The 26,586-nt window shown below is 30.9% G+C and overlaps 1 protein-coding gene across 3 annotated transcripts in view; it reads right to left on the bottom strand.

The window, feature by feature from the left end:
* LOC143072384 (nucleolar complex protein 3 homolog) overlaps positions 1–26,312 on the bottom strand; it is a 36,034-nt gene extending 9,722 nt beyond the window's left edge. Inside the window, exons 1-15 of one of the 3 annotated variants that reach the window (XM_076247286.1) lie at positions 26,228–26,312; positions 19,517–19,791; positions 18,752–18,930; positions 17,522–17,703; positions 15,400–15,561; positions 14,153–14,246; positions 13,396–13,472; positions 12,667–12,786; positions 11,489–11,560; positions 9,882–9,938; positions 7,850–7,957; positions 5,813–5,893; positions 4,725–4,825; positions 1,542–1,614; positions 199–334 (exon numbers count right to left, since the gene is read on the bottom strand). In XM_076247286.1, coding sequence (XP_076103401.1) covers positions 199–334; positions 1,542–1,614; positions 4,725–4,825; positions 5,813–5,893; positions 7,850–7,957; positions 9,882–9,938; positions 11,489–11,560; positions 12,667–12,786; positions 13,396–13,472; positions 14,153–14,246; positions 15,400–15,561; positions 17,522–17,703; positions 18,752–18,930; positions 19,517–19,791; positions 26,228–26,242 — 1,732 coding nt within the window. In that variant the 5' untranslated portion in view covers positions 26,243–26,312. Of the gene's footprint in view, positions 1–198; positions 335–1,541; positions 1,615–4,724; positions 4,826–5,812; positions 5,894–7,849; positions 7,958–9,881; positions 9,939–11,488; positions 11,561–12,666; positions 12,787–13,395; positions 13,473–14,152; positions 14,247–15,399; positions 15,562–17,521; positions 17,704–18,751; positions 18,931–19,516; positions 19,792–26,051; positions 26,151–26,227 lie in introns of those variants that run through there. The other 2 variants (XM_076247287.1, XM_076247288.1) reach the window with 2 other exon arrangements.
* Between the last annotated feature and the right edge of the window lie 274 nt (positions 26,313–26,586).

The following is a 26,586-nucleotide window of genomic DNA, read 5'->3' as shown; positions in this document are numbered from 1 at the left end:
ACAAATGCACTCATTTTATGTTGAACCAGAAATGTTGCCATAGTCTATTGTTTCTGATATAAAAGATATTTTATCAAAATCAACAACACATCTCTTTTTAATTATATACAAAAGAACAAAACATTTTACTAAGAAAATTAATTTTTGAAACAACGACATTACTTTAAATAGACAAACTGTGTATAAATGTGTGTATACCTGCATGTACTTGTAAGAGTGTGTTGTACATATGTGTGTAGAACTTTAGTGGGTCAATGTTGAGAGCACTGCCTTGTCCACTTAGGATGGTAAAAGCTGTCAGTATCACATGTAAAGATTCTCTGTAGGTCAGATCCTAAAAAATATATCATTTTTTATCATTTCTTTTTCTCATTCAAATTCATTAGGAATGTGATGATTGTTGAATTATTTTCAGATATGCTAAAAAGTATATATAATAGTTAGTTTAAATCATTTTCATTTAAAAAAAAAAAACACTGGCAATTCTTTATCCTCTCTTTAGCAGCTTTATACATGTATGTCAGGATTGCTTTTCCCCATTGTGCCTGTTAATCAACTGATTTAACAAGTGTAATGAAAAGTTTTACTGTATAAAATGTTAATTAGAGGCTCTAAAGAGCCTTTGCCGCTCACCTGGGTCTATGTGCATATCATAAACAAAGGGCACAGATGACAAAATTGTGTTTAGATGATGGTGATGTGTTCGTAGATCTTACTTTATTGAACATTCTTGCTGCTAACAATTATCTCTATCTACATGATCTATATAAAACTTGGCCCAGTAATTTACAAAATTAATGAAAATTGTTAAAAATTGACTGAAAGGGCATATCTTCTTAAGGGGTCAATTGTACAATTTTAACCTGCTGACCTATTTGTAGGTCTTACTTTGCTGAACATTATTGCTGTTTAGAGTTTATCTCTATCTATAATAATATTCAAGATAACAACCAAAAACGTCACAATTTCCTTAAAATTACTAATTCAGGGGCAGCAACCCAACAACAAGTTGTCTGATTCATCTGCAAATTTCAGGGCAGATACATCTTGACCTGATAAACAATCTTACTCCTGTCAGATTTGCTCTTAATGCTTTGGTTTCAGAGTTATAAGCCAAAAATCTACATTTTACCCCTGTGTTCTATTTTTAGCCATGGCGGCCATCTTGGTTGGTTGGCCCGGTCACCGGACACATTTTTAAAACTAAATACCCTAGTAATGATTGTGGCCAATTTTGTTAACTTTGGCCCAGTAGTTTCAGAGGAGAAGATTTTTGTAAAAGTTATGACGACGGACAACGGGCGCCAAGTGATGGGAAAAGCTCACTTGGCCCTTTGGGCCAGGTGAGCTAAAAAACCTTATGACAATATAAGAGTAGCATTAGGTCCTCTTACACATTAAATCCCCAAAGGAGATTTTGAAAAGTTGACATGTATGAATATGATGTTGGGTTTATTATTTATAAACTAATCATAATGTTTCCAATAAATTGAGTTACCAATGACTGGACTATCTAATGTACCTTCTAACATATCACCTACCTCTGATTCTATCAATTCATTGAAAACTTTATACAGATCATCAAAGAAATCTATGTTTATTAAGTGTGAAAACCTGAAAAAGTATGATATAAACCATCATTTAAAATTGTTATAGCAAGCGTCTATGTACAGGTAAAGTGTCCTGGTCAATTACAAATTTCAAATTTTGATACAATTTTTAAACCAATTCAAAAATATTTCCACTTATTAAAGAAATTCAATACTTTTAAATAAAATCTATTCTATTTGCATTCAACTGTCTCAGCTGTCTCAGCTGTAGTTAGCTTTTTTTTTTAAATTCCCTTTCATGTATTTTAATTTTGCATTCATTTTGTATATATAGTTAGAAACAAAAATAAATTGATTTCTTTTTTCTGCAATCAAATTTTGAATACAGTTTGCAATAACACAAAGCATATGAAAACCCTCTATGAACTATCAGGATAATCAGGATAATGCACAGTTCTCATGAGAAATAAACTACTATACTGCATGGTTCAAATGCATTGTAATTTCACAATTATAACATATTTGATCAATTAAAAACATTGTACACACTTTTTTGACATTTTGTATGTTATAATAAAATAAAGGCTGAGGAATATTGAAAAACCAAACATTTCAAAAAGTAGACTACATCTGACCCATGCCTAGCAAAAAACAAGAGTGTACACACTCAAATGTCTCGCCCTCTTTATAATTACTAATCATTGATATTATGCTGATATTCCTAAATATAAAGCTGTATTACAACTGTCACATAAACTTAACATTAACCAAGTAAACTAAATATTGACTAATGAACAATGAAAATGAGGTTAAGGTCAGATCAACCATGCCAGGCAGGCATGTACAGCTAACAATTCTTACATACAACAAATAAAGTTGACCTATTGCTTATAGAAAAACAGACCAAAACACAAAAACTGAACAATGAGCAATGAACCGTGAAAATGAGGTCGGGGTCAAATAATACCTGCCCGACTGACAAATAGATCATAAAATATTACGATACACCAAATATAGTTGACCTATTGCATATAGTATTTGAAAAAAATTTGTAAGGGTTCCGCGGAACCCAGTGTCTCGCCTACTTTTGCTGTTAATCGCAGACTCAACAAAAATGAGGAAAAACATCAATAAAAATTTCCCTCTCTGTACTGTCTTTTGATTGAAAGAAGCTTCCAAGCTTGGTAAAAAATCCAGGATAGTTTATGAATCTAATAAATGTTTTATAAACTTTAACTGCAGACTGTATGTAATGTTAACTCAGAGACATATAATGTATTATATGTCTCTGGTTAACTGGAAGAAAAACTAAGTCCATTTATAAGTAAAATACGGAAAAAGTGATTTTTTTTTTTACAAAATTTACTTCTGAATAATATCTTATGATCAGAAACAAGCTTCTGTTCAAGTTTGGTACAAATCAAGGATAGTTTATGAAAGTTATTAAAATTTTTAAAACTTTAACCACAGAGTGAATGTAATGTTTCCTCGCAGAAAAACTAAGTCCATTTATAAGTAAAATACGGAAAAAATGGAATTTTATTTTTACAAAATTTACTTCTGGATACTTTCTTATGATCATAAACAAGCTTCTGCCCAAGTTTGGTAGAAATTTAGTATAGTTTAAGAAAGTTATTAAAATTTCAAAAACTTTAACCACAGAGTGAATATTTGTGGACGCCGCCGACGACGACGACGACGACGGAATGTAGGATCGCTTAGTCTCGCTTTTTCGACTAAAGTCGAAGGCTCGACAAAAAGACCAAGGCTGAAAAACTTAACTTTGATCACTAAACCATGAAAATGAGGTCAAGGTCAAATGACACCTGTCAGCTAGACATGAACACCTTACATAATACAATCATTCCATACACCAAATATAGTAGACCTTTTTGTGTAAAAGAAAAACAGACCAAAACACAAAAACTCAACTATAACTACTGAACCATGAAAATGAGGTCAAGGTCAGATAAAACCTGCCAGTTGGACATGTCCAGGTTTTAGTCCTTTAATACACCAAATATACTAGACCTATTGCTTATAGTATGTGAGATATGGACTTGACCACCAAAAATTAACTGTGTTCACTAATCCATGAAATAAGGTAGAGTCAAAACTGTCTGACAGACATAAGGACCTTGTGAGGTACACACATACCAAATATAGTTATCCTTTTACATAGAATAAGAGGGAATTTAACATTTCAAAAAATCTTAACTTTTTTCAAGTAGTCACTGAGCCATGAAAATGAGGTCAAGGGCACTGGACATGTTACTGTTGGAAACTTCGTAACATGAGACATCTTTATACAAATTATGAAGCATCCAGGTCTTCAACCTTTTAAAATAGTTAGCTCATGCCACCACCATCGCCGCTGCCGGATCACTATTCCTATGTCAAGCTTTCTGCATCAAAAGTCGATGGCTCAATAAAAAAATGTTTTATATGATTTTCATGCCTAATGAACAGTGCACCATGTCATGTTAAACATATTCTGATTCAGCACTTATGCATTAACAATGGGCTTGTTATAAGATGAATGACTAAATGTCCACTAGCAGTATCATGGGCCCAGAGGTTTGAAATTTTATTAAAAGATACATGGGACATGGCCTATCTTTTTTTTTAAATAATAAGGCAAGACATGCATTTTGGCTATATAGGGCTGAATAGTACCCTTTATGTTTTTCAGACAGACAGTTCATAGACCAGCTATCCCCTATGGCAGGACAGGCAGTACCTATGGAAGGACAGACAGTTCATAGACCAGCTATCCCCTATGGCAGGACAGGCAGAACCTATGGAAGGACAGACAGTTCATAGACCAGCTATCCCCTATGGCAGGACAGGCAGTACCTATGGAAGGACAGACAGTTCATAGACCAGCTATCCCCTATGGCAGGACAGGCAGTACCTATGGAAGGACAGACAGTTCATAGACCAGCTATCCCCTATGACAGCAAAGATAACAATTAATCAACAAAGTTCATAATAAGGTGGAACCTTAAAGAGTATAAAACAAAAGATAAGATTATTATATTTTTGATCATAATGCCATAATATATTTTTTTTAAGTCTTACATTTATCAACATATATACAAAATCAATTGTATGTTTCATCGTATTAAAGGGTCAAATTTATTCTGAGATAGAACTGTAATGAGTCAGACATACTTAGCTAAACCTTCAAGGACCGATGGAAGCAATGTAGACTTTCTGTATCCTTTCAAAACTTTAAAGTAAATCAGGAACACTGCTCCTATGATTTCTGTATGCTAAAAAAATATTAAACACTTCAATAACAAAGAATTAGGCAGTCTTGAAACTCATGTTTCATATGAGTGTCTTAAATGTTACAAATTAAATGTGTGCACCCTTTGCTGTACACACTTGTCAATTTTAACAAGAGACTAACAATCACTTTGTAATGTTAAACATATTACAAGTAAGTTTCATTATTATATGGTTCTGCAGATCTTTACTTTTTAATTGACATTCCTGTGAAGAAATTCAAGGATTTTTTTTTTTGTTAAATATCAATTTGTTAATTTGTTACACATATCAATGAGAGCAAAACAATTAATATAAGAAAATTACTCTGGGATAATAACAATGTTAGTATCTCATCCTCATTATAATACATTATCTCAAAAACAATTACAACATGTATTTTAATTAAAATATTCAATTCCACTAAAATATCAATTTGTTAATTTGTTACACATATCAATGAGAGCAAAACAATTAATATAAGAAAATTACTCCTGGATAATAACAATGTTAGTATCTCATCCTCATTATAATACATTATCTCAAAAACAATTACAACATGTATTTTAATTAAAATATTCAATTCCACTAAAATATCAATTTGTTAATTTGTTACACATATCAATGAGAGCAAAACAATTAATATAAGAAAATTACTCCTGGATAATAACAATGTTAATATCTCATCCTCATTATAATACATTATCTCAAAAACAATTACAACATGTATTTTAATTAAAATATTCAATTCCACTAAAATATCAATTTGTTAATTTGTTACACATATCAATGAGAGCAAAACAATTAATATAAGAAAATTACTCCTGGATAATAACAATGTTAGTATCTCATCCTCATTATAATACATTATCTCAAAAACAATTACAACTTGTATTTTAATTTAAATATTCAATACCGCTAATCAGCTCAAAAAAGGTGATGTACGTTTTTTATTCTTTTCAAAAAAGCATTAACAAACTAAATATACTTACAAGTTTCACCTTTTTCTTCTTATCTTCTGTTGCTTTTGTTTCTAAGAGTTCATGTTCTAAATTGGCCATCTTTTTTCTTTTCTGTAAGAATCCCAAAATTTATTACCGGTACACTAAATATAATATAATATCTCAAATTCTATGAAAATAATCTCCATGGTATCGATCACAATTTATATCAGAATTCCACAACTCTAACTCTCTGGTTGTGGAATGTTTTTCACCGTTTTAATTTTCTTATGAGCATACTTGTCTAGGGTATTTATAATTAGATTATTACAAAATATTAAGCTACTTCATCAACATTTCAAATCGATTCAATGAGATGAAAAAGAAGTATTTGTTAAATTTTCAATAAATTTGTTTTGATTAAATTGTTTATATGATGTGTATTCTTTGGAGAAATGCTAAAAACATTTTTAATGTTTAGGTTGAGTTTTCTTTGATCATTTTCAAAATCCCACACCTTCATAATATTCATATACCCCATTACCATTTACATTACAAACGAAATTTATTACCAACAAAATGTTCCAAAAGGATACATTGTACCAATTTTGTTTTGCTCACTGCTTTGTTGTGTTAAAAAAATGAACAAGTGATAAATAACTTTCTCCAATTCTATGGTAATTTATCCCTTTCCGAACCCATTGTATAAAAAAAAAAATCAACGAGTTGTTGCCAGTGATCTCAAAAGATCATTTGATGATTTTAAGGGTCATAACCTTTCTAGCTAACTGGATGAATCAAAATATGCTAACAGGTGTTAATGAAATTGACAACTTCGTGGAATGTGAAAGGAACACAAAGGGATTTTCGTTTAACAAAAAAAAGTATAATTTATTTTTTAATCATTAGGGAAATATAGATTCCACAACTGCAACAAGTGTATTATGATATTTCTCCACTCAAGACAGTTAAATTTTAATATTTAAAGCATGAGGCTTGAAAACAAAACTGTTGGAGAGTGAAGAAATATCATAATACACAAGTTACAGTGGTGGAATCTGTTTCTTTTATGATTTTTATCCTTCGTTTCAAAGATTTGAGGAAAGCTGTGTACTTTTGATTTGACGTCTCAGGTAAAGTCGCCTTTTTTCATGACGTCACAATAAGAAAATTCAAAAGAAAACAAGAAAATGTAACGTCACAATTAAATTTCAACCAATCATTTGCAGAGAACAAATTTTTCACAAGTGAGGAGAAATATTTTTATCACACGGTCAGGAAATGTGAAAATAGCACAAAAATTAGAGAAACAGATTCTTACATCCAATCTTGATAGTTAAATTATAAATTTTAAAGTCCTCGCCAAGGCTCGGACTTTAAAATTGATAATTTAACTATCTTGATTGGATAAATCCGATAATCTACTGGTAACAATGTAAGAATCTATATTTATATAATGAGTCGGTTTTTTTTCATAATTTTTTGTCAAATTTGGTAATTTCTTTGTTTGATATGTCAATGCATTTCAACGAAATAAAATAAAACAAATAAATCTATTATGTAAACAAAAATAATTGACCAACATTGTGTAAAATGGTCAATAGAAGATTTTGAACTGTTGTCTGGACAAAACAATTATATGAAAATTAAACCTCAAACTACTTAACCTTAAGGTTAACCTTTCAATAAATCGGGAAGGTGTGGACACAGATGATGCTCCTGCTATCATATAACATTATAAAGGGGCAAAACTCCAAAACAGTAAAAAGTGAAACTACACAATTTTGTACTTGATCTGAGTATTGTGGAAATAAGCATTGCAAATTCCATAACATTTGGTTGAGGCTAACTAAAGTTAGATAATGGAAACCAATTTAAGGACATACAGATGGACAAGGGTAAAAATTCATGCTCCGTTCGCAATAGTTGGGGCATAACAATACTTACTCTCTCAATTGCACAGTATTAGTATAGTTCAGGTTATCTTTATTAAGCATATCACTTTAGTAGTTAAACATTGAACATCAGACAAAATTAAAAAAAAAAAGAAACCTATAGATGATATGGTAGGTTCTCAATCATTGCTACCTTTCTCTCTCTTCTTGACATGAACTCTCTTTTTTTCTTCTTGTTCTCCTCCAAATCTTCTGATGTATCTATCTCCTTAATCTTCAGAGCTAAGAATGTGTCCAGAACCTTTAGGAAAAATGTCAGTGTTAAACTTTGTTGTAATATAACACAAATGGTACATTGTACTAAAATCCACAAACTTTCCTGGAAATCTAAATAAAGGGAGAAAATTTGTTACTTCTGGTTTGAAAATTGTCCCTTTCAGTATTATTTGATTATTTACTTGACACCGATTCCAAAAATTAAAGATTCTACCATGTACACTTTCACATTAAATAAGTACAAAAAATAGCTACTTCTAGTTCACACAAAGTCATTTCCACTTAGCATTTTCAAGGACATATGGCTAGCAACTTAATTCAAAAGTCCTGTAGCTTTATCATGTATATATAATAAATTTATTATAAAACTGCAGAAACTAGAACATCAAAATAACTTATGACCAGAGCCTCAATTTCAAGGTCATAAACCTAGGACCTCTAATCAAAAGACACTAGGTTTTTACTATACCATATATGGTTAATGAATTATGTCATCATTGGTACAACTTTTAATATAAGATTGAAGAAAACTGCCATTTAATGTCATCATACCCTTTCAACTAAAATTTATGTGTTACAACATTTCGCAAATAATAATTTAGCAAATTTGTTGTTGATATCTTAAAATATTCTTTAAAAAATAGACTTCTTATACGTTCAGGTATTTCACATCCAATCTTTTATGGTAATATTCTTTAAATAGCACAAAAATGTCAGTACTCATTCATTAAAGATTGCATATTTTGGCTTTAATATTGATTCACTTATAGGGTCTTTGCATCGGAACTAAACACATTTATTTAAAAACTAGTTGTTGGCATGACACGGGTTATGCTCTTCTCATATATTTTATGATGGTATGATACTATACCCCTAACGGGAGGGATTGTGCCTGATATTCATATGATGAAGACATAATCTTTCAATCAGTTTAATTGAGGTCTGGAGCTGGCATGTCAGTGAACTGCTAGTAGTCTGTTGAACTTATGTATTATTGTCATTTTGTTTATTTTCTTTTGTTACATTTTCTGACATCTGACTCGGACTTCTCTTGAACTGAATTTTAATATGCGTATTGTTATGCGTTTACTTTTCTTCATTGGCTAGAGGTATATGGGGAGGGTTGAGATCTCATAAACATGTTTAACCCCGCAACATTTTTGCGCCTGTCCCAAGTCAGGAGCCTCTGGCCTTTGTTAGTCTTGTATTATTTTTAATTTTAGTTTCTTGTCAGACTTGTGTATAATTTAGAGTTTAGTATGACGTCCATTATCACTGAACTAGTATATATATTTGTTTAGTGGCCAGCTGAAGGACGCCTCCGGTTGCAGGAGTTTCTCGCTGCATTAAAGACCTATTGGTGACCTTCTGCTGTTGTCTGTTCTATGGTCGGGTTGTTGTCTCTTTGACACATTCCCCACTTCCATTTTCAATTTCATTTATACTGAATAAACACAAAATCACATGCAATTTTTTAATGTGTAACTGTTATTTTTATCTAATAAATTAATTAATGAGTGATAGATTTCTCTTCAAAGAAATTTAAAGGTCCCAGTGAATTAACTACACAGAGAACAATAGCTATTGTATTTGTAAGATGGGACAAAAGAACTGCCATAAAGACTCCTGACTTCAAACAGACACATACAGAAATACATCATTTGATTCTCTTGTAAAATGGTAAAAATACTTCATTGCGGAGATCAAACAAACACAATCAAACCATATCTTCTTATTCTTATATTGTAGAGTCATTATGAAACCTGGCACTTCTCTATAAAGCCTTATCACTTCTACCTGTTTAGATTCCATAACATAAAACTCTGAGGTAATGTTATCCCTGACCACCATCACAACCATGTAGTATAAATATAATCTATTAATAAAACATTGTCATGAATACTAGTATAAATATAATCTATTAATAAAACATTGCCATGAATACAAACCTTCCTTTGAACTCTAAAGTCTCTTACTTTCACCATTTTATTTATTAATCTGACAATCTGCAAAAAAAAAATATTAGATAATGTTAATATAAATTAACTGAATTGACAGTTAGCAGATATCACCAATATAATACAATGTGTCATTGGCATAAAAACTTCAGCAACTGAAGACCAAAATATAGTTTTACCAAAAGGTGTATTCCATTCTTTTATAACTTGATAAATGTGTTAAGTTTGGCATTTTATTTGAGTCATTTGTATTTTAAACCTTTTCTAGACCCTGGATTACAAGTCACTTATTTGGAAACTTTTTGGTAACCAAATTTTACCACAAAATATGTATAAGTAGGATAGTTTTCCTGAGTCAAAGCTGAGAAGCTGAGAACCTTAATATTATAGTCAGCTACTACTTTAGATGAGTATATACTAACCCAAGGGTCCGGAAACGGTCATATATGCCAGACATGACCGATTCTGAAATCCATTTGTCCTAAACGACAGATTGGGATTTGGGTCAAATTTTATATTTTTGCAGAAATAATTTCGGTCATTTCTTAAAACTATTTTTGTTTTGTTATCCCTTTCCTGTAATAAAACTGCCACTCCAGTATAGCATTAGAACTTTTGTAATGCCTCAGGGGAATATTGGCTAATGATCGCTGTCGTGAATATAGGCCAAGAGACTTTAGAGTGTTATGTTATGTAATTGTTTCCCGTATTTTCGCACACACTATTGTTAATGTAACGTAACGTTATTGTTACGTATCTATTTATCTTACGATCATAAAGCATCTCAACTAGCAAGACGTTATTTTCTTCCACAAGTATTACAAAGTGATTAACCCTCAAGAAAATCGCTAATCTCTGTGCCTGTGTTTTTAATCACAAGCTCAGAACTAAATTGTAAATAAATTAAAATTCCATATCAACTGTCTTCATTATTTTATTACTTTTCAGCTTAGACTACATGGACTATGTCAATGTCAATAATTAAATTATAACTTTGATTTAATTTACGTAGAAAAAAAGTATTTTTCTCACTTCTAACACACATGCTTTGCAATACGCATGCGTGCAATTTTCTTCCGCAGATTAGACACAAAATCATAAATTCAAAATGATTTCATGCTAAATAAAACAAATGCAACTTGTATGATCATTAATATTCAAACACTATCAAAGGTAGAAAATTAAAAAGCTGATGATTTCCTGTCAATAAGATAAACAAAACTAATCCAGGAAATGAGTCCGGAATTACTCCTTTTAGTACTCTCAAAACATCCGGTTATAAGTTTGTCTTCAAAATCGAAAAAAACGTTAGCGCTGTCTGAGAAATTGATATTTTGAGTAATTAAAATCATTTCATTTTCATACTGTTGCCTTCCCTTAACTGCTCTTGAATGATTTTAGAAAAAATGGTAAGAAAATTCGCGACGTAAATGCAATGCAAAAGTTAAAACAAGTTCGTTAATGCTATGAGTATGAGAAATAATCAGCTGGTTGGTAATGTGATTTTTGTAATCTTTTTTGGAAAAAGGGCACCAACTTTAAAGTTATCACAAAATGACCGAAATTAGGTGAAAACATTTCCGGATCCTTGTACCAACCTCTAGGGAAACTTCTCCTGATTTATCTTCTCTGAAAACTTTAGAGCTTGTCTGACATACCATGTCTGATATCTGTCAAAAAAATAATATATACTGAAATCAACCCTAATCAACATATTGATTAATTCCTGTAGATAGAAATGACAGTTAAACATAATCAGTGATAACTTATTTTAAATAAGCTGAGAAATCAACTTTGGTTGATAGTTGTCTCATTGACAATCATACCATATCTCCTTATTCTTATATAAGACATCAACAAAATAACCTTCGATACAAACATGTCATTTTGCTTTATTTTTTCTGTAACCTATTCTAATATTGGACTTGAACTTCTTTTAAACTGAGTTGTACTGTGTGTTGTTCAGTGTATATTGGGTTTTTCACATTGCCTAGAGATATAGAGGATTGTGATTTCACAAAACATGTTTAAGACTTTTTAAGAATTTTTAGGCCTGTCCAAATTTTGCAAAAAAAGTATTTATTATTGTTTCGGAGCCAACTGTAGACCGACTCAGGATGCATGATTTTCTCTGTGAGTTGGAAAAACATTGGGGCAATTTTTTCAAACTTCCCTTTTTTCTTCTTATGTCTTTTCTTAGTCTTAAAGAAGCTTCTGTCCAAGTTTCATAAAATTCCATGAAGGTTTAAAAAAGTTATTGGTGCCTATATTTTAATCCTTGAATGTTTTGGAATGTTAACAACTAAAAGGGCATATGTTAGGAAAATACTGCATAATTAATTAGAACAAAATAGTTTTAAAAGTTTGCTTCAGACATTATCTCTTAAATAAAAAATTGCTGATTCGTTAGCTTGGTAATATATGAAATTTCCCAATGGAGAAAGTAACTGAATGTGACTGAAAGCCACTTTTGTGAACAACAATAACAAAGTAATAGTATAAAGACTGATAAGATACTTTTTCACTCCACTTGCCTGCTAACAGGAGCCCTGAAATTTGGATTTTATAGTATTCTGTTTTGGAAAGGGGGGGGGGTCCCAGTTTCTTGCTTCATCTAATATCTAATACATGTAGTTGCAATAACTTTTTCTTATTCTTAAGAATGAGTATATATGGTCTAGTTTTTCTTAAGTGTGAGTATATATGGTCGAGTTTTTCTTAAGTGTGAGAATATATGGTCTATTTTTTTTTTGCAGTAACTTTGACTTATACTTACCTCTGTGTTATGTTTATTCATCAATGGCACTAAAACTGCTATGATATTATTACGATAATTAAAATGTGGATGATTTGACAACATTTCACACATACATCTAACAGCTAATTCAGCTATGACCTGAAAAAGCAACAATTTAATTGTATTAAGTTATATATAACAAGAATGTGCTCATAGTACACAGATGCCCCACTCAAACTATCATTTTCTATGTTTAGTGGACCATGAAATTGGGGTAAAAACTCTAATTTGACATTAAAATTAGAAAGATCATATAATAGGGAACATGTATACTAAGTTTCGAGTTGATTGGAGTTCAATTTCATCTAAAACTATCTTGACCAAAAACTTTAACCTGAAGCAGGACGGACAGACAGACGGACAAGCGAAAAGACGCACAGACCAGAAAACATAATGCCCCTCTACTATAGTAGGTGGAGCATAATAATTTTATTTCTCCATAAAATATTTTGTTGTTCTTTTAACAAAAAAGGAAGATATGCATTTTAAACACACAACAAAACCATTGCGTATGTCGATAAAAAGGTTGACTAAAAATCTCCAGTTATGAGGCCCAAACTCCAGCTGAAAATTTCCAAATCTCCAGTTGTGGCTTGAAAACTCAGTCACATGTCTGCATGGAAGTCTTACAGGTATGTGCACACATATAATGTACCTCTTCAAAACCACTGTCAACATACCTAAATTTACCAAATACAATATATTTACCTGAGAAGCATCTTCTGGTATATGTATATGCTTAACACCATGTCTTCTCTGTCTATTACTTTGCTCATTAATCTTTCCTGCAATTAATATTTCTGTATATAAAATCTTTTATCTTTTTCTTTCTTTCTCCTTGTAAGAATGAATGTCCTTCAAGTTCAATTTTTAATTACAAATGAAGTGGATCATCGTCCTTAAAATTCACTTGCATTTGATATAAAATACAATATGTGTTAAACCCCTGAGGGGTTCATGTTTCACTATTGGTGAGTTTTTGGTAGCTTCTATAGGTCATTCAGATCTCCTCTGAAACAAGATTCTCAGAACACTACCAGAATTTTTTGAAGTTCCAACAAACTTTTTTTTTGTTATGTCAACAAGTCTGATGTGTGAAAAGAAAAACAAACATGTAAATATAGATTACCTAAAACTAACATGTAAATATAGATTACCTAAAACTAACATGTAAATATAGATTACCTAAAACTAACATGTAAATATAGATTACCTAAAACTAACATGTAAATATAGATTACCTAAAACTAACATGTAAATATAGATTACCTAAAACTTTCATGTAAATATAGATTACCTAAAACTAACATGAAAATATAGATTACCTAAAACTAACATGTAAATATAGATTACCTAAAATTTTTATGTAAATAAAGATTACATAAAACTAACATGTAAATATAGATTACCTAAAACTTTCATGTAAATAAAGATTACATAAAACTAACATGTAAATATAGATTACCTGTACAATATTTTTCTAAAACTTCAAGATAACCTTTGTAATTCATTAGCAATCCTTGTTCAAAATCTTGTAGTGCTTTTGTCTCCTTTTTCATCTGTTGAAAAAGGCAAAAAATGATTTTTTTATTTGCATTACATATAATATACATAAATACAGAAGACAACTACATTTTTTTGTTATAAACTATGAAAAAGTTAGCTATCTATATTATCACATGTTGATCTTATATGCATAAAATTTCTAAAAACTGTATACTCTTTAGACTGTGGTAGGCTATACTAGCATATAATTTTTAACACACTGTACAAATAAATATAAAATCAATTCAGAAAGAAAGTGAACCAACGCCTGGTGAGTCTGTAGTACGGTAGAGTCCATAAAGTGGATACCTGAGGGTATGCAGGGTCGTTATGATAAAAAACATAAAATGTAGAGAGTCTTATAACAACAACACTTTAGGGACTACTGCAGAATTTATTGATCGACATGTTTCAGTGCCTAGGGCACCGTCATCAGGATAAAAACAATACATAAAATCATGCTGGAGTACAAAATCGGGTTGTTAAAATTTAAACGTCACAATGTTACAATGGTAAGTAACGTTATTAATAGCAACTGAAAGTGAAAGTTCATTGCAAGTATGTAAATAAACTATAAAAAGAAATTAAAATAAAATGTTTTTGTTGTGAAAAATGTTTGTTAAAATTATTCTGCCAACATGTGTTTGTCCTCTTGCATCGTGGAAAGAATAATACAATAAGTTGTCAGTCAGGCTGTGTATAGACTGTATAGGTTGTGTGATCTGAATGTTTTGTTAACTTTCTTCCCCAAAATAGACGACATTTTATCAGCAATTCCGTACCATTTCGACTGGCTTCCCTTGGCCAGAGGTACTGCTTCCAATATTTATAAATAAATATAAACTGTAAATAATCTAATTCTTCAAAATTTGAATTATGAGACTTACAAGTCGTTTTAATTTTGAAATTTGAGCATATGGACTTCAGTGTCTAGAAAAAAGTGTTTGATTAGCTTGCTTACTTGCTGAATTATGAAACAATTACTATCCAAGCCTCCGAGATAATGAATGTAGAACCTTAACTAATAATGATTTCATGGTTCAGCTAGCAAGCAAGCTTACCAAAGATATAACCTTTACCTACAACTCAAGACATTGCGCTGTAACCACATGTACTAACAATAATAGTTAGCTTAGTAAAATTGCCCTTAAGAAAAAAGTTTAGTACCTTCTGTTCTTTTTCTTTTTCTGTCAGAAGACGTATTCTATATCCAGGAATGATATCTTTAAATATCTCCATCAGTGATAGCATCACAAGTTTTTTTACTGTTATATAGGCATCCGATTCACATTCTTCTAACATCAATCTTAACTCTCGTAATTTCTTCATCTGAAAATTACATTTACATTTTAAAAACACTTCTTTCTAATTTTTATAAAAAAGAAGATGGTGTATGATTGCCAATGAGACAACACTCCCCAAGAGACCAAAATGACACAGAAATTAACAACTATAGGTTACCTTCAACAGTGAGCAAAGCCCATAATGCATAGTCAGCTATAAAAGGCCTCGAAATGACAATGTAAATCAATTCAAACGAGAAAACTAATTGCCTCATTTAAGTATAAAAAAAATGAATGCAAAATATGCAACACATTAACAAACAACAACTTTATATTATTGCAGAATGTCAACAAAAGTTTCCTTGGGCGCCATTTTTTTTTAAATCAATCTTTTATTTTTGCAAAGAATAAAAAACAACCCAGGGCCATTTTGCAGGTAGCATAAAATGGAAAAGTTTTAACTCTAAAATGACGTCCTTCAAACATTTGGAGTACACACCTGTGGTAAAATATGAATATATTGCTTGGGCTGTTCCGATTGTACTCCCACGTCATATTCTTTTTTATGAATAAGCTACACAATGTCATAGATGTATGACATCAGAATATAAGCATTTTACAGGAAAATAAACGCTTGTGAATCCGAAATCATCACAAGAAGGAAATGTAAACAAACGATACTAAATGTGTTATATAGGCCAATTTTTGAATAATATAAGACATATAAGTACAATAATCATTTAGATTCATCCAAACCTATCAAAATACTTTATTGTAAATAGTTTAAGCATGACACTTATTCAGTTTGCTACGTTCTTTTACGTCATTTTGATAGTCCTTTTATTTATGGGAACCGCAAAAAAAGCCTTCACCTAGAAAGCTTCGATCCAAAACAATTGCTGTTTTTGTCCTATTAGAATCAAAATAATTCATGGTGGCTTGAAATTCCTTGAATATATATATCGTGATTTTACCACGGGTTGGTCCTTTATGACAAAAATTTTACCTGCTTGAATATATCGTGATTTTACCATGGGTTGGTCCTTTATGACAAATATTTCATAAAGGACCAACCCATGGTAAAATCACAATATATTCAAGCCTCCATGAATTATTTCTTAAATATTAATTGCTACATGTACATTGTGAATAAGATTTTTCATATACTATTCTGCCTGAATAACTACCAATGTAAGTAAGTTCATACTTATTTTTTTAATCAAACAGACTCATTTAAGCTTGAAATTATAAATGTTCACATGTTAGAGGTGTCAAGATGGACATGGTCAATTCTGATACAAACAGGTTATTAGTTTCCTCAGAATTGAATTGTTTCATATTTTTCAGGCATAGGTTGTTTAAAGCTGACTATACAGAATCGGTTTTTGAATGCCGTATGGTAAGCTTTGTTGGCTTACATTTATCTTATTTGAACTTTAGTGGATAGTTGTATCATTGGCAATCATACCACAACTCCTCATTTATATATAGAGGAAATAAGCAATTAAATTTCAGAATTGAAATCATGCGTAAATGACATATATTTAGACCAAAGTACCAGAGTATGTATGAATGTGAGCAAATTGTTTTAGTTTATCTGATTTAATTTTAAATCATACATGTACCTGCAATAAAGATGAATAAAACATAGAGGATTTCTGACTTATTCTTTTTATCACAGTTATAACATTGCTTTTCTTTATTTTTTTCTTCAGTCTTAGATCTGCAACAATGATTTATGTTATTAAGATAGTAGCCAGATAATAGGCAAACATCACTAGCATGAAAAAACTAGGAATAATGATAAAATAGCAATAGTTTATATAATATTCAAACAAACACTTTCCTTCTATAAAACGCAATTACATGTACTATTTTGAAGTAATACAAATAAAATTGAAAAAGGCTGGCTTTTCCTCATAAATAACTATTAGTCTCATCAGTAGGTTTGCAACAAACTACTGGATACTAAATGATCCAAAGAAAGAAATCTCAACATATCTCACATTTTCCTCAGGGTTTTCTATCACATCACTTGCAAGTAAAGCAATCTTCTTTTTCCTTTCTTTTAGGTTATGTTTTCTTTGTATAAGCAGCTGAATATTAGATAATTGTGGCAAGGGTTTTGGTTCTTGGTTGATAATGGTATCTCTTTCTATAATGTCTGAACTTGTTTCACCATTTGGTTCTGGAAATTTAAAAACATATAATTAACGATCATGTTTAGTTTTTTAAAATAATAGTTTTGTCAAAATAACTTGAGACTGAAAATTATGACATTCATCTGCATGAAAATTGCATTATCATATAGAATTTGGATGAATTCCAGTCATCGCCAAATTGTTTTTCTTTTTTAATATTTAACCTTTTTTTGTTTGAAATTTTAAAGTAATATCTTAACATTTATTTATAATTTCATAATATATCTTCAGTTGAAGATTATCCATTTTTGATAAAAAAAATAATTAAAAAGAATAAATTTGGAATTCATCCAGTGTATCGCCTCTTTATGGATTTAATGAAATCATATATTTTAAAAACTTTAACTGCAGACTGTTTGTAATGTTAACTGGAAGAAAAATTAAGTCCATATATAAGCAATATACGGAAAAACAGGAAATATATTTTTACAAAATTTCCTGCTAGATAAAAGTTGGTCATAATCAAGCTCCTGTCCAAGTTTGGTAGAAATCCAGGACAGTTTAAGAAAGTTATCAAAATTTCAAAAACTTTAACCTCAGAGTGAATATTTGTGGCCACAACAGCCTACAAGGACGGAATGTAGTATCGCTTTGTCTTGCTTTTGTGACAAAAGTTACAGGCTCTACAATAAGTGAGAAAAAAAAACGTACAATGATTTAATTGATTTAAACACAATCTTCAATAGTTTTTGTTTTCCCACAGAAAATCACTGTGACCAAAGAAATAATCATAATGAGTTACTCCATTGATATTGATGCCTGGGATCCTTGTTATATGACATTTTTTGCACTTTCCTCAGAATGTGGCGACATAAGTAAAATTTTCAGGCTTGTAAAACTTGGCATTGAGGTTTAGATTAACAACTGATAGCATGACTAAGTTAGAAGTATATGCAATAGAAGCATAGCTAGTTAAACAATTATATAATGGTAACTTAGTTGGCTCATTATTTATTGCTTAATATTTTTTTAACACATACAAATATTTCATTGAAAAATGATGGTGCATAGCTCCCTTTTTAATATGAAATGTACCTTCAATCATCTGAGGAATAATTCCTTTCTTTGTCTTAATTGGTAGCAAATCTTTCATATTCTTCCGACTTTCTCCAGCAAATAATTTTCTTGGCTCTTGCTCATAAATCTCTCCAGATTCTGAATATGTTCTTTTTCTTTTAGAAACAATTTTCTCTCCATTCATGCCATTTGAAAGTCTAAAAGAAAATTTAGCATGTAGATATTTGTTCATTCGTAAAACATCCACTGCATTTGAACTCTGATTTCTCCTTGTTAATCATACCACACACCCTTATTCTAAATGTTCTACATTTATTAATATTATATAGGCAAACACAATCTAAATTAAGTGAGAAACTGCTGGAGCATACACAAAAAATCACAAGTAATAACTTGCATTCAAATATAGGATCCCATAAGATTGTTATGGAAGAATTGTGTGACCAGCAATCATACCCAAAGATGAAAACTTGTAGACAAAAATTGCATTTAGTATTGTGATGGTTGAAGAAAGTGCAATTAAATTTAAATATTGCAATGTCGGGGAAATCTGTATACAGATATTACGTACATGTACATGTATGTATCAGATTTCTGAATGTGAGTTCTAATTATTGGAATACTCATTCAGTCGCAATATTCTCAATAATAAAAAAAAAATCAGAATTTACATTATATGTTAATGTATTTCATTTTTATAATTTACCACTTAATTTTTGTATTAGGTTTGTTTACATATAATATTACACCCTCTTATTCAAAATACAAGTCAAAAGTTCGTACCTTTTCTGTGCAGCACTGACAAAACTGGTTTGTCCTGGAGTTCCGTAAAATTCTACATCCTCTGGATTTAACTGGTCCTCTTCTTCACTATCATTTTTTACTTGACTTTGTAATTTTCCTGAATTTTTATGCTGTAATTTGTCTTCATTCTGGCTTTGTTGATCTTTATCCTTCTTTTTTCTTTTTTTCAATTTTCCTTGTTTTGCTAATCGATTATGTTTTTTATTTGCTAATTTTGACTGACTTGTCTTTGAGGTTTTTGACCTAGATGGTTTCTAAAAAAGATATTTTAAATGTCAAAATTCAGTTCACTATAGTGTGTGATAACATTGTGTGAGGGAATTCGACGTTTGCTGTACCACTGTTCACTCCAGTGCAATTTATGACAATACCACTGCATCAATCAGAATTATTTTTTTTGCAGTGTTTTGAAAAATGATTTTGCTTTGTAGTCGAGTATTATTTGAGAAACAATCAATGTTTTAAAAAGGCGAATTTTTTGTATAAAGTCAATGATTATGTTGACTTTTGAAGGCCAAACTTTCTACAGCCTTAAATACGCTTATGAAAGATCCAAAAACTATACCAATACATAATGACATGTTTATGAAATTATAACAAATCTATTGGTTAACCAATTTTTATTCGTTATTGCAAAATAATGAACTTAAAATTTCTTACATTTTCTCCCTACCCAGTTTACCCCTATACATTTTTATGATGTGGACTGGTCATTGTTATTGAATCGTAGGCAATTTGATTGGATTAAGTTGTTATTAGTTTACTTTCAAACTTGTTTATGCTTTTCATACACGACTATTGATTAATTAAAACGAGCACGAATGTGTACGGTAACTAAAATGACCTTCAGACTGGACACTGGACGAGTCAATATTATGTTTTATCAATGAAAGTTAAGGTATGAAAGGTAAGAATTGCCACTTCTTCTATTTTCACAAAATTTTCGGAATATACAGTTGGAAGGTTATTTTATAAAAACCTATTGTGAAGATTAAAGAGAAAGTTTACAAATAATACGTTTTGTTCCATTAAACAAGTCATTTTCGTAAGAGAAATGACGAAATATATTTTACGCACGACTACGGCATGTAAAAATATTATTTATCATAATAAAAAAAAGCATTTTTCAGTCTCATTGGAATATGTTGATTACAATTAATCCCAAACTTAATAAGGGAGTAAATAAAGTCAAAATATATCCGATCTGCCTATTTCTGCACATCAAAAGTCAATACGATCGTTTTAAAGTCAATTTCGTCTACCTCACACAATCTTGTTAGGCACTATAAGGCAAAATAAAATTGATGTGTGTTTCCTATTATCCTACCCTCCCTATTTTTTAAGCTAAAAAATAGTCATTTTTTAAGTTTTTTTTGTCATTGTTCAATAAGCACTGTTAATGTCTGAATGTCCCTCCCATATATAGACTCAATGTAAAGAAAAGGTTCAATCAAACATATCCCTACCTACAATGTACCTACCCTATTTTTTTCAAAGATGTAAGAGGAAACACATATAATATTTTTTGGCCTAATACATAGCATACACAATGTATATCACAGTTAAAAATGTAAAACAAGAGTTGACTTGCCTTCTTACTAACTCTTGATTTTATGTTGATAGTCCTAAATCTAAAGCTTCACTATAACTATAACCTAAGCTTAACATGATCCAAGAAAATGATATCAAGGTCAGATACATGTTATACAAACTAGTTACTAGAAATACATGTACATGTTTAACTTACAATTATTCCATAAACCAAATATGCTTTAAATATAGTTTACCTATTGCACATCTAAGATACAAACTTAACCAGGAAAACTTAACATTGATCAACGATAATTAGGTCAAGGTCAGATGAACTATGCAAGACAGACAAGTACCTTTCAATCAATCTATAGGTTAAATAATAGTAGCAGTGTGAAATCGTACACGTTTGCCTAACCAGTTACTCGTATAATAGTTCGACCGGTAGTTTAAGTTGATGTTTGAAGGCCTTATCAATAGTACCCTACACATCGATCATGTGTCGATATAAGAAGATTTGGTATGAGTGTCATTGTGACTGCCTTCCATCCAAGTCATACGTTTACGTTTTTATAATACGATGAATTGAAGTTTGTCCTTTGGTATTATAAGGCATGCCTGTGAAGATTCCTGTCGAAGTTTTACTTTTTAATCAAATACCAACTATGGCGTTTGTACTAACTTTAGATTGAAAAATTAAAAAAAACGTCTTGATCTCGTAGAACTGAATATGTCTGAAACAGATGATTCTTCCATTCTGTCTTGTTGTCTCCGAAAATAATGTGAGGTGTTTCAATTTAAAATGGTTAATCCTGATATTTGTACAATGTACCATCAGGTACAAAAATGTATACATTGATTAAATTGATGTTTGCACATTCAGATGATGGTATACACAATATAAGATCAAAAATAAAATAATGAAGTAAGGCCAATTAAAATTAATTGCTAGATTTTCATCCCCGCCCGCCCCTCTGAAATCGTCCCGCCCCAATTTTTTTTATTTAACAAAAATACGATTTCCGGATTTTCTTCATGTCCGTTACCGGGAACCATCGATAACTTCTTTTCATTCAAAACTTCTTGTTTCAAATTTCGTTTTTGTATTTCTTCGAGTAATCTAACGAAAATGATTAAGTCAACATATTCTGCTGCTCTATGATGACAACATCATTTACCGAGAATAGAGATTGATAACGAGAAGGGCATGAAATATTCGAGTTACGAGTAAAACGCCTTGTCCTTGAACGCAAATTGCGGTAGTCACAAGTGATTCGAAAACCCTGTTTCTTCTGTATTTATACAATGACTTAAAATGTGTCAGGAAATTTGGACTGTGAATGATATCCAAAGCGCAAGAATCGTAGAACAAATTGGTACAAAAAAACATGACTGGATTAAAGACATTGACACAAGCACGAACTTGTTTGATTTATGACCATATATTGAGAAAAAAAAGTCAACAAACACGCATTTTAATTATAATACCCATGGTTGTTGTTTTTGTTGACAAACAGCAAACACCCTCTGTAACTGTCAACTGTCCCAATACCCTCAATTTAGTCATTAAACAACAACTACTTTTTGGTTAAGTTCATGTTTTACAATACTGAGTTTACATTTTATTCTGTACTCATAATACTTGTGTTGCATACAATTGTACCAATACATTTTATTGATTTTATGGGGACTACAAACCATTGCTTAGAAAGCAAAATAAATTTGGTGTAGGTATAGTCCAACTTAAGAGAGAATTTCTCTTCTTTTTGATGTATACTATAAATAGGTTTCTGAAGCGGCAATTACATGTATAACAATGGTTGCCAATCAGGGATTTTTATTTAAGAGTTTAAAAAATAGTGTAGGATTCCTCATACAGCATGTATATACATTATACAAGCTTGTTTTCCACTAGTTTATACCCCGCGGTATGAAGAACTTGTGACGAGGGTTTCATATGAAATAAAATTTAAAAAATAAAATCCTCCCACCCGCCCCATTTTTTTCAAAAATTTGGATGAAAATCTACTAATTAATTTTAGTTGGCCTAAATCGTAAAATTTAATCGTGTTACTGATTAAAAATTACTGTTAAATATTTTTCTAATATCTTGCCCCGAGTTGAGAGACAAGTTCTTATTAATTTTATATTTTTGGATTAACAATAGCAATCAATATACTGGACAATTGATCCGTCAAATTAATTACCACTATGATAATTTTTAAAGAAAACAAAACTATTTAATGATTTCAATACAAATTTATATCAAATCTATAAAAATTGAAAAAAGTCTGTTTAACCGTTTAGTGGTTTTGGTATTCAGTCGTTCGAACGGTTAACCGGTTAGCCAGTTAACCGTTAACAACACTAAATAATAGTAAACATCTATCAGTCTATATTGCTTATATTATCTAAGAAACAAACTTTACTAGAAAACTTAACATTGACCAATAAAATAGGTCAAGGTCAGATGATACCTACCAGACAGACTTATGCACCTTACAATCATTCATTACACCTTATATATATGACCTTTTGCTTATAGTTTAATGAAATCAGGCCAAAACATAAAAACTTAAAACTGAGCAATGAAGTATGAAAATGATATAAAATATTTCCATACACCAAATATAGTTGCATTAGTAAAACCACACATAGAATATGAAAACACAATATAGTATCCACATTTGAGGAAAGATATTAATGCAGTAGAAAAAGTGCAGATGAGTGCAACTTAATTAATTCTGGATATACATGTAAGATATTTAGGTTATGAATTGAAGAAAGATTAAAAGTACTTAAACTTCCATCTTAACAGAAGGTGAAGAGATGATATGATACAAGCTTTTAAAATTATTAAACGAATTGAAGATACATCTTACTGTTATCAAGACAAATACCTGTGGACATTCATGTTATTGGAAATTAGCGAAATCTAGATGTAATATTTCTTTTCCTTCAAGACATTATTCACAACATTATATAAATGATTGAACCTACAAGTTTATTTTTTTTCTTCAAAAACTGTGTAAGAAAGCTTTTAAAATAAGTATAGACCATCATTGGCAGTCCGTTATATATCAGTTCTTTTCCTTCTTCATTAGTAACAGAATACCATCAACCTTTATAGGATTAATTTCCAGGGCATGCCTGTATGAGTTCTTTAGAGCTAATTTCAATTTTTCTTTTATTTATTTATGAAATTTATAATTTTTTGAGTTTTGATTTTTACAGTTTTTATATATATATATTTTTTATAATAAGATGTAACAATAAGCATATTTAGTTTAGGTGAGAGAATGTTTGAAGGTGCACTTCATGAGGGAGTGCATCCTTTAAGTTGTTTAAGGTATCCAGTGTTAATTTATTCCGATCTTTGATTGTTTGGCTGAAGAATGAAAATTTAAACATGTTAAAGCTGTCTTAGTTACAATGAAGTTGTCTTTCTGTTAACAATGGTTAACTGATGGGTGGATCTTGTTTTAGACTGGCTTTTTCTGAGTTTATCTTCGATGGTATTGCAATTTTATTGTTGAAGACTGTGAGGAACATTGGGAGTCTGGTTTTTAAGATGTTTAACCTGCATTCTTGTAAAGTTTGCCATTTTAGATTTTCTAGCATTTCAGGGACCCTGCTGGTATCATGGGCATTGTGATATAGGGTGCTAAAGAGATTTAACGTGCAACAAATTCAGCCTTTTTATTTCACATGTGTTTCGTGCTTTGATGTTGTTTTTTTGTTTTCTTTTGTTTGGTTTGATGTGTGTGCTTTGTATTTCCCTTTATTTATTTTTCGTGTTACTAGTAATTTCTTGTGCTTGTCCTGAAAATGATTAAAAAGTAAACCAGAGACTAATACAAAAACAGCCCAGATGTTAATATTGTTCTATTCATTAATACATGTAGATATAGCAATGTATAGGAAGATGTGGTGTGAGTGCCAATGAGACAACTCTCCATCCAAATAACAATTTATAAAAGTAAACCATTATATACAATGTATGTCAAAGTAAGGCCTTCAACATGCATAAAAAGCCTATTCCTCAACACGAAATAGGGGATGCTAAAAGGTGGCCACAGGGGTCTCCATGTCCATTAATAATAACATCATGATCTCAAAGAACGGCTCAGTAATAGCTTTTGTTACTTTTTTCTCTTAATAAGGGGACGATTTCCCCTATAATAGAAGAAAAATCAATAAAAAAAAAAAATTTAAATATATAATTTTCAATGTACTCAAAACTTTTTTATTTTCTCACATTTGGGCAGAAATCTCTATCTTTTTTCCAGTCTCATTTGTCATAAGACTTTGAGCAACAGCAGAGAAAACATCGGGAACGTTATGTCATTTACGTTTCATTTCAAACATTAAAATCAGTCCAAATAATTATGACGTCTGGCAAGGCTATTTCTTTTTTTTTCTGGGACACCTTCCTATGACGTCATAACGCTGAAACCATTTTTTATGTCTGGACTTTGAGAGCAAATATTGAGCGGACTTTGCGACCTAATTTTTTACATCCAAAACTTGCTCTCAAACTCCAGGTGGAAAAAATGGCTTCAGTGTTATGACGTCGTTGGAAGGTGTCCCAGAAAAATATTAAAATTAGCCTTGCCAGACTTCATAATTATTTGGACTACATTAAAATATGTTAGAATTAAAAAATAGTAATTGATATGGACTTTGTCCCCTTTCACACGTAATGCAGCCCCATATTATTTATCTGTAACTATAGTTTGCTAACTATTTTTATAGGCTCTTTCTTTTACTTATTTTAGTTCATTTCTAGATTTCGTCAGGTCAATGATATTGATGAAGACATAAAGTTTTCTAATTTTTAATTGTGTTAAACATTGCACCAAACTTTGCCAAACCATGTACAGGATTGATGTTTAAATCAGTTTTAAGAGTGTACCAAAATAGAGAGGGCTAAAAAGGAAAGGATCCTTCCATAATATGATCCCCACAACGTCAACGATCTTACCATGTTACAGGCCACTTGTTGACGGAAAGTTATATAGATAGATGGAAAGCGATGGACTTAGTTAGACCAAACGACAGTGTTTTTCGGGGGCTAATTAAAAGTCTTGAGTTTAGAAGCGGATGACGGACGCCAAATGACATGCTGGTCAATTTTGTGAATTAACACGTGAAACTTACTCCTTTCATTTTCATTTCGAAATTTTCAATGTAGATTTTGATTTTTTACAAAGAACTTGTTTTTCATTCATTATAATCGTTTCTCAGATACAGATTTTAATAAACATTAACATACAGACCGTTCTCGGTTTGATAATATTCTTTTCCGTGTCTTGTTCGCTGGCAAAAATCTCGACTTTAACAAACTCACTACACTAACTTCGGGCAACCATTGGGGCATTGGGGAACCATTAAATTAAATTCAAGGAGGGTAATGCTTTTTTTTTTATCCCCAATTCGATGACAAAAATACAAAAAAAAAATCAGTTTCCACAACAAACTGACTCAGAAATTAATCATGCTATACCCCCCCTTTAAAG

This window comes from Mytilus galloprovincialis, chromosome 4 (assembly GCF_965363235.1).
Source record: "Mytilus galloprovincialis chromosome 4, xbMytGall1.hap1.1, whole genome shotgun sequence".
Taxonomy (NCBI): domain Eukaryota; kingdom Metazoa; phylum Mollusca; class Bivalvia; order Mytilida; family Mytilidae; genus Mytilus; species Mytilus galloprovincialis.
This window is presented reverse-complemented; position numbering and strand designations above follow the sequence as displayed.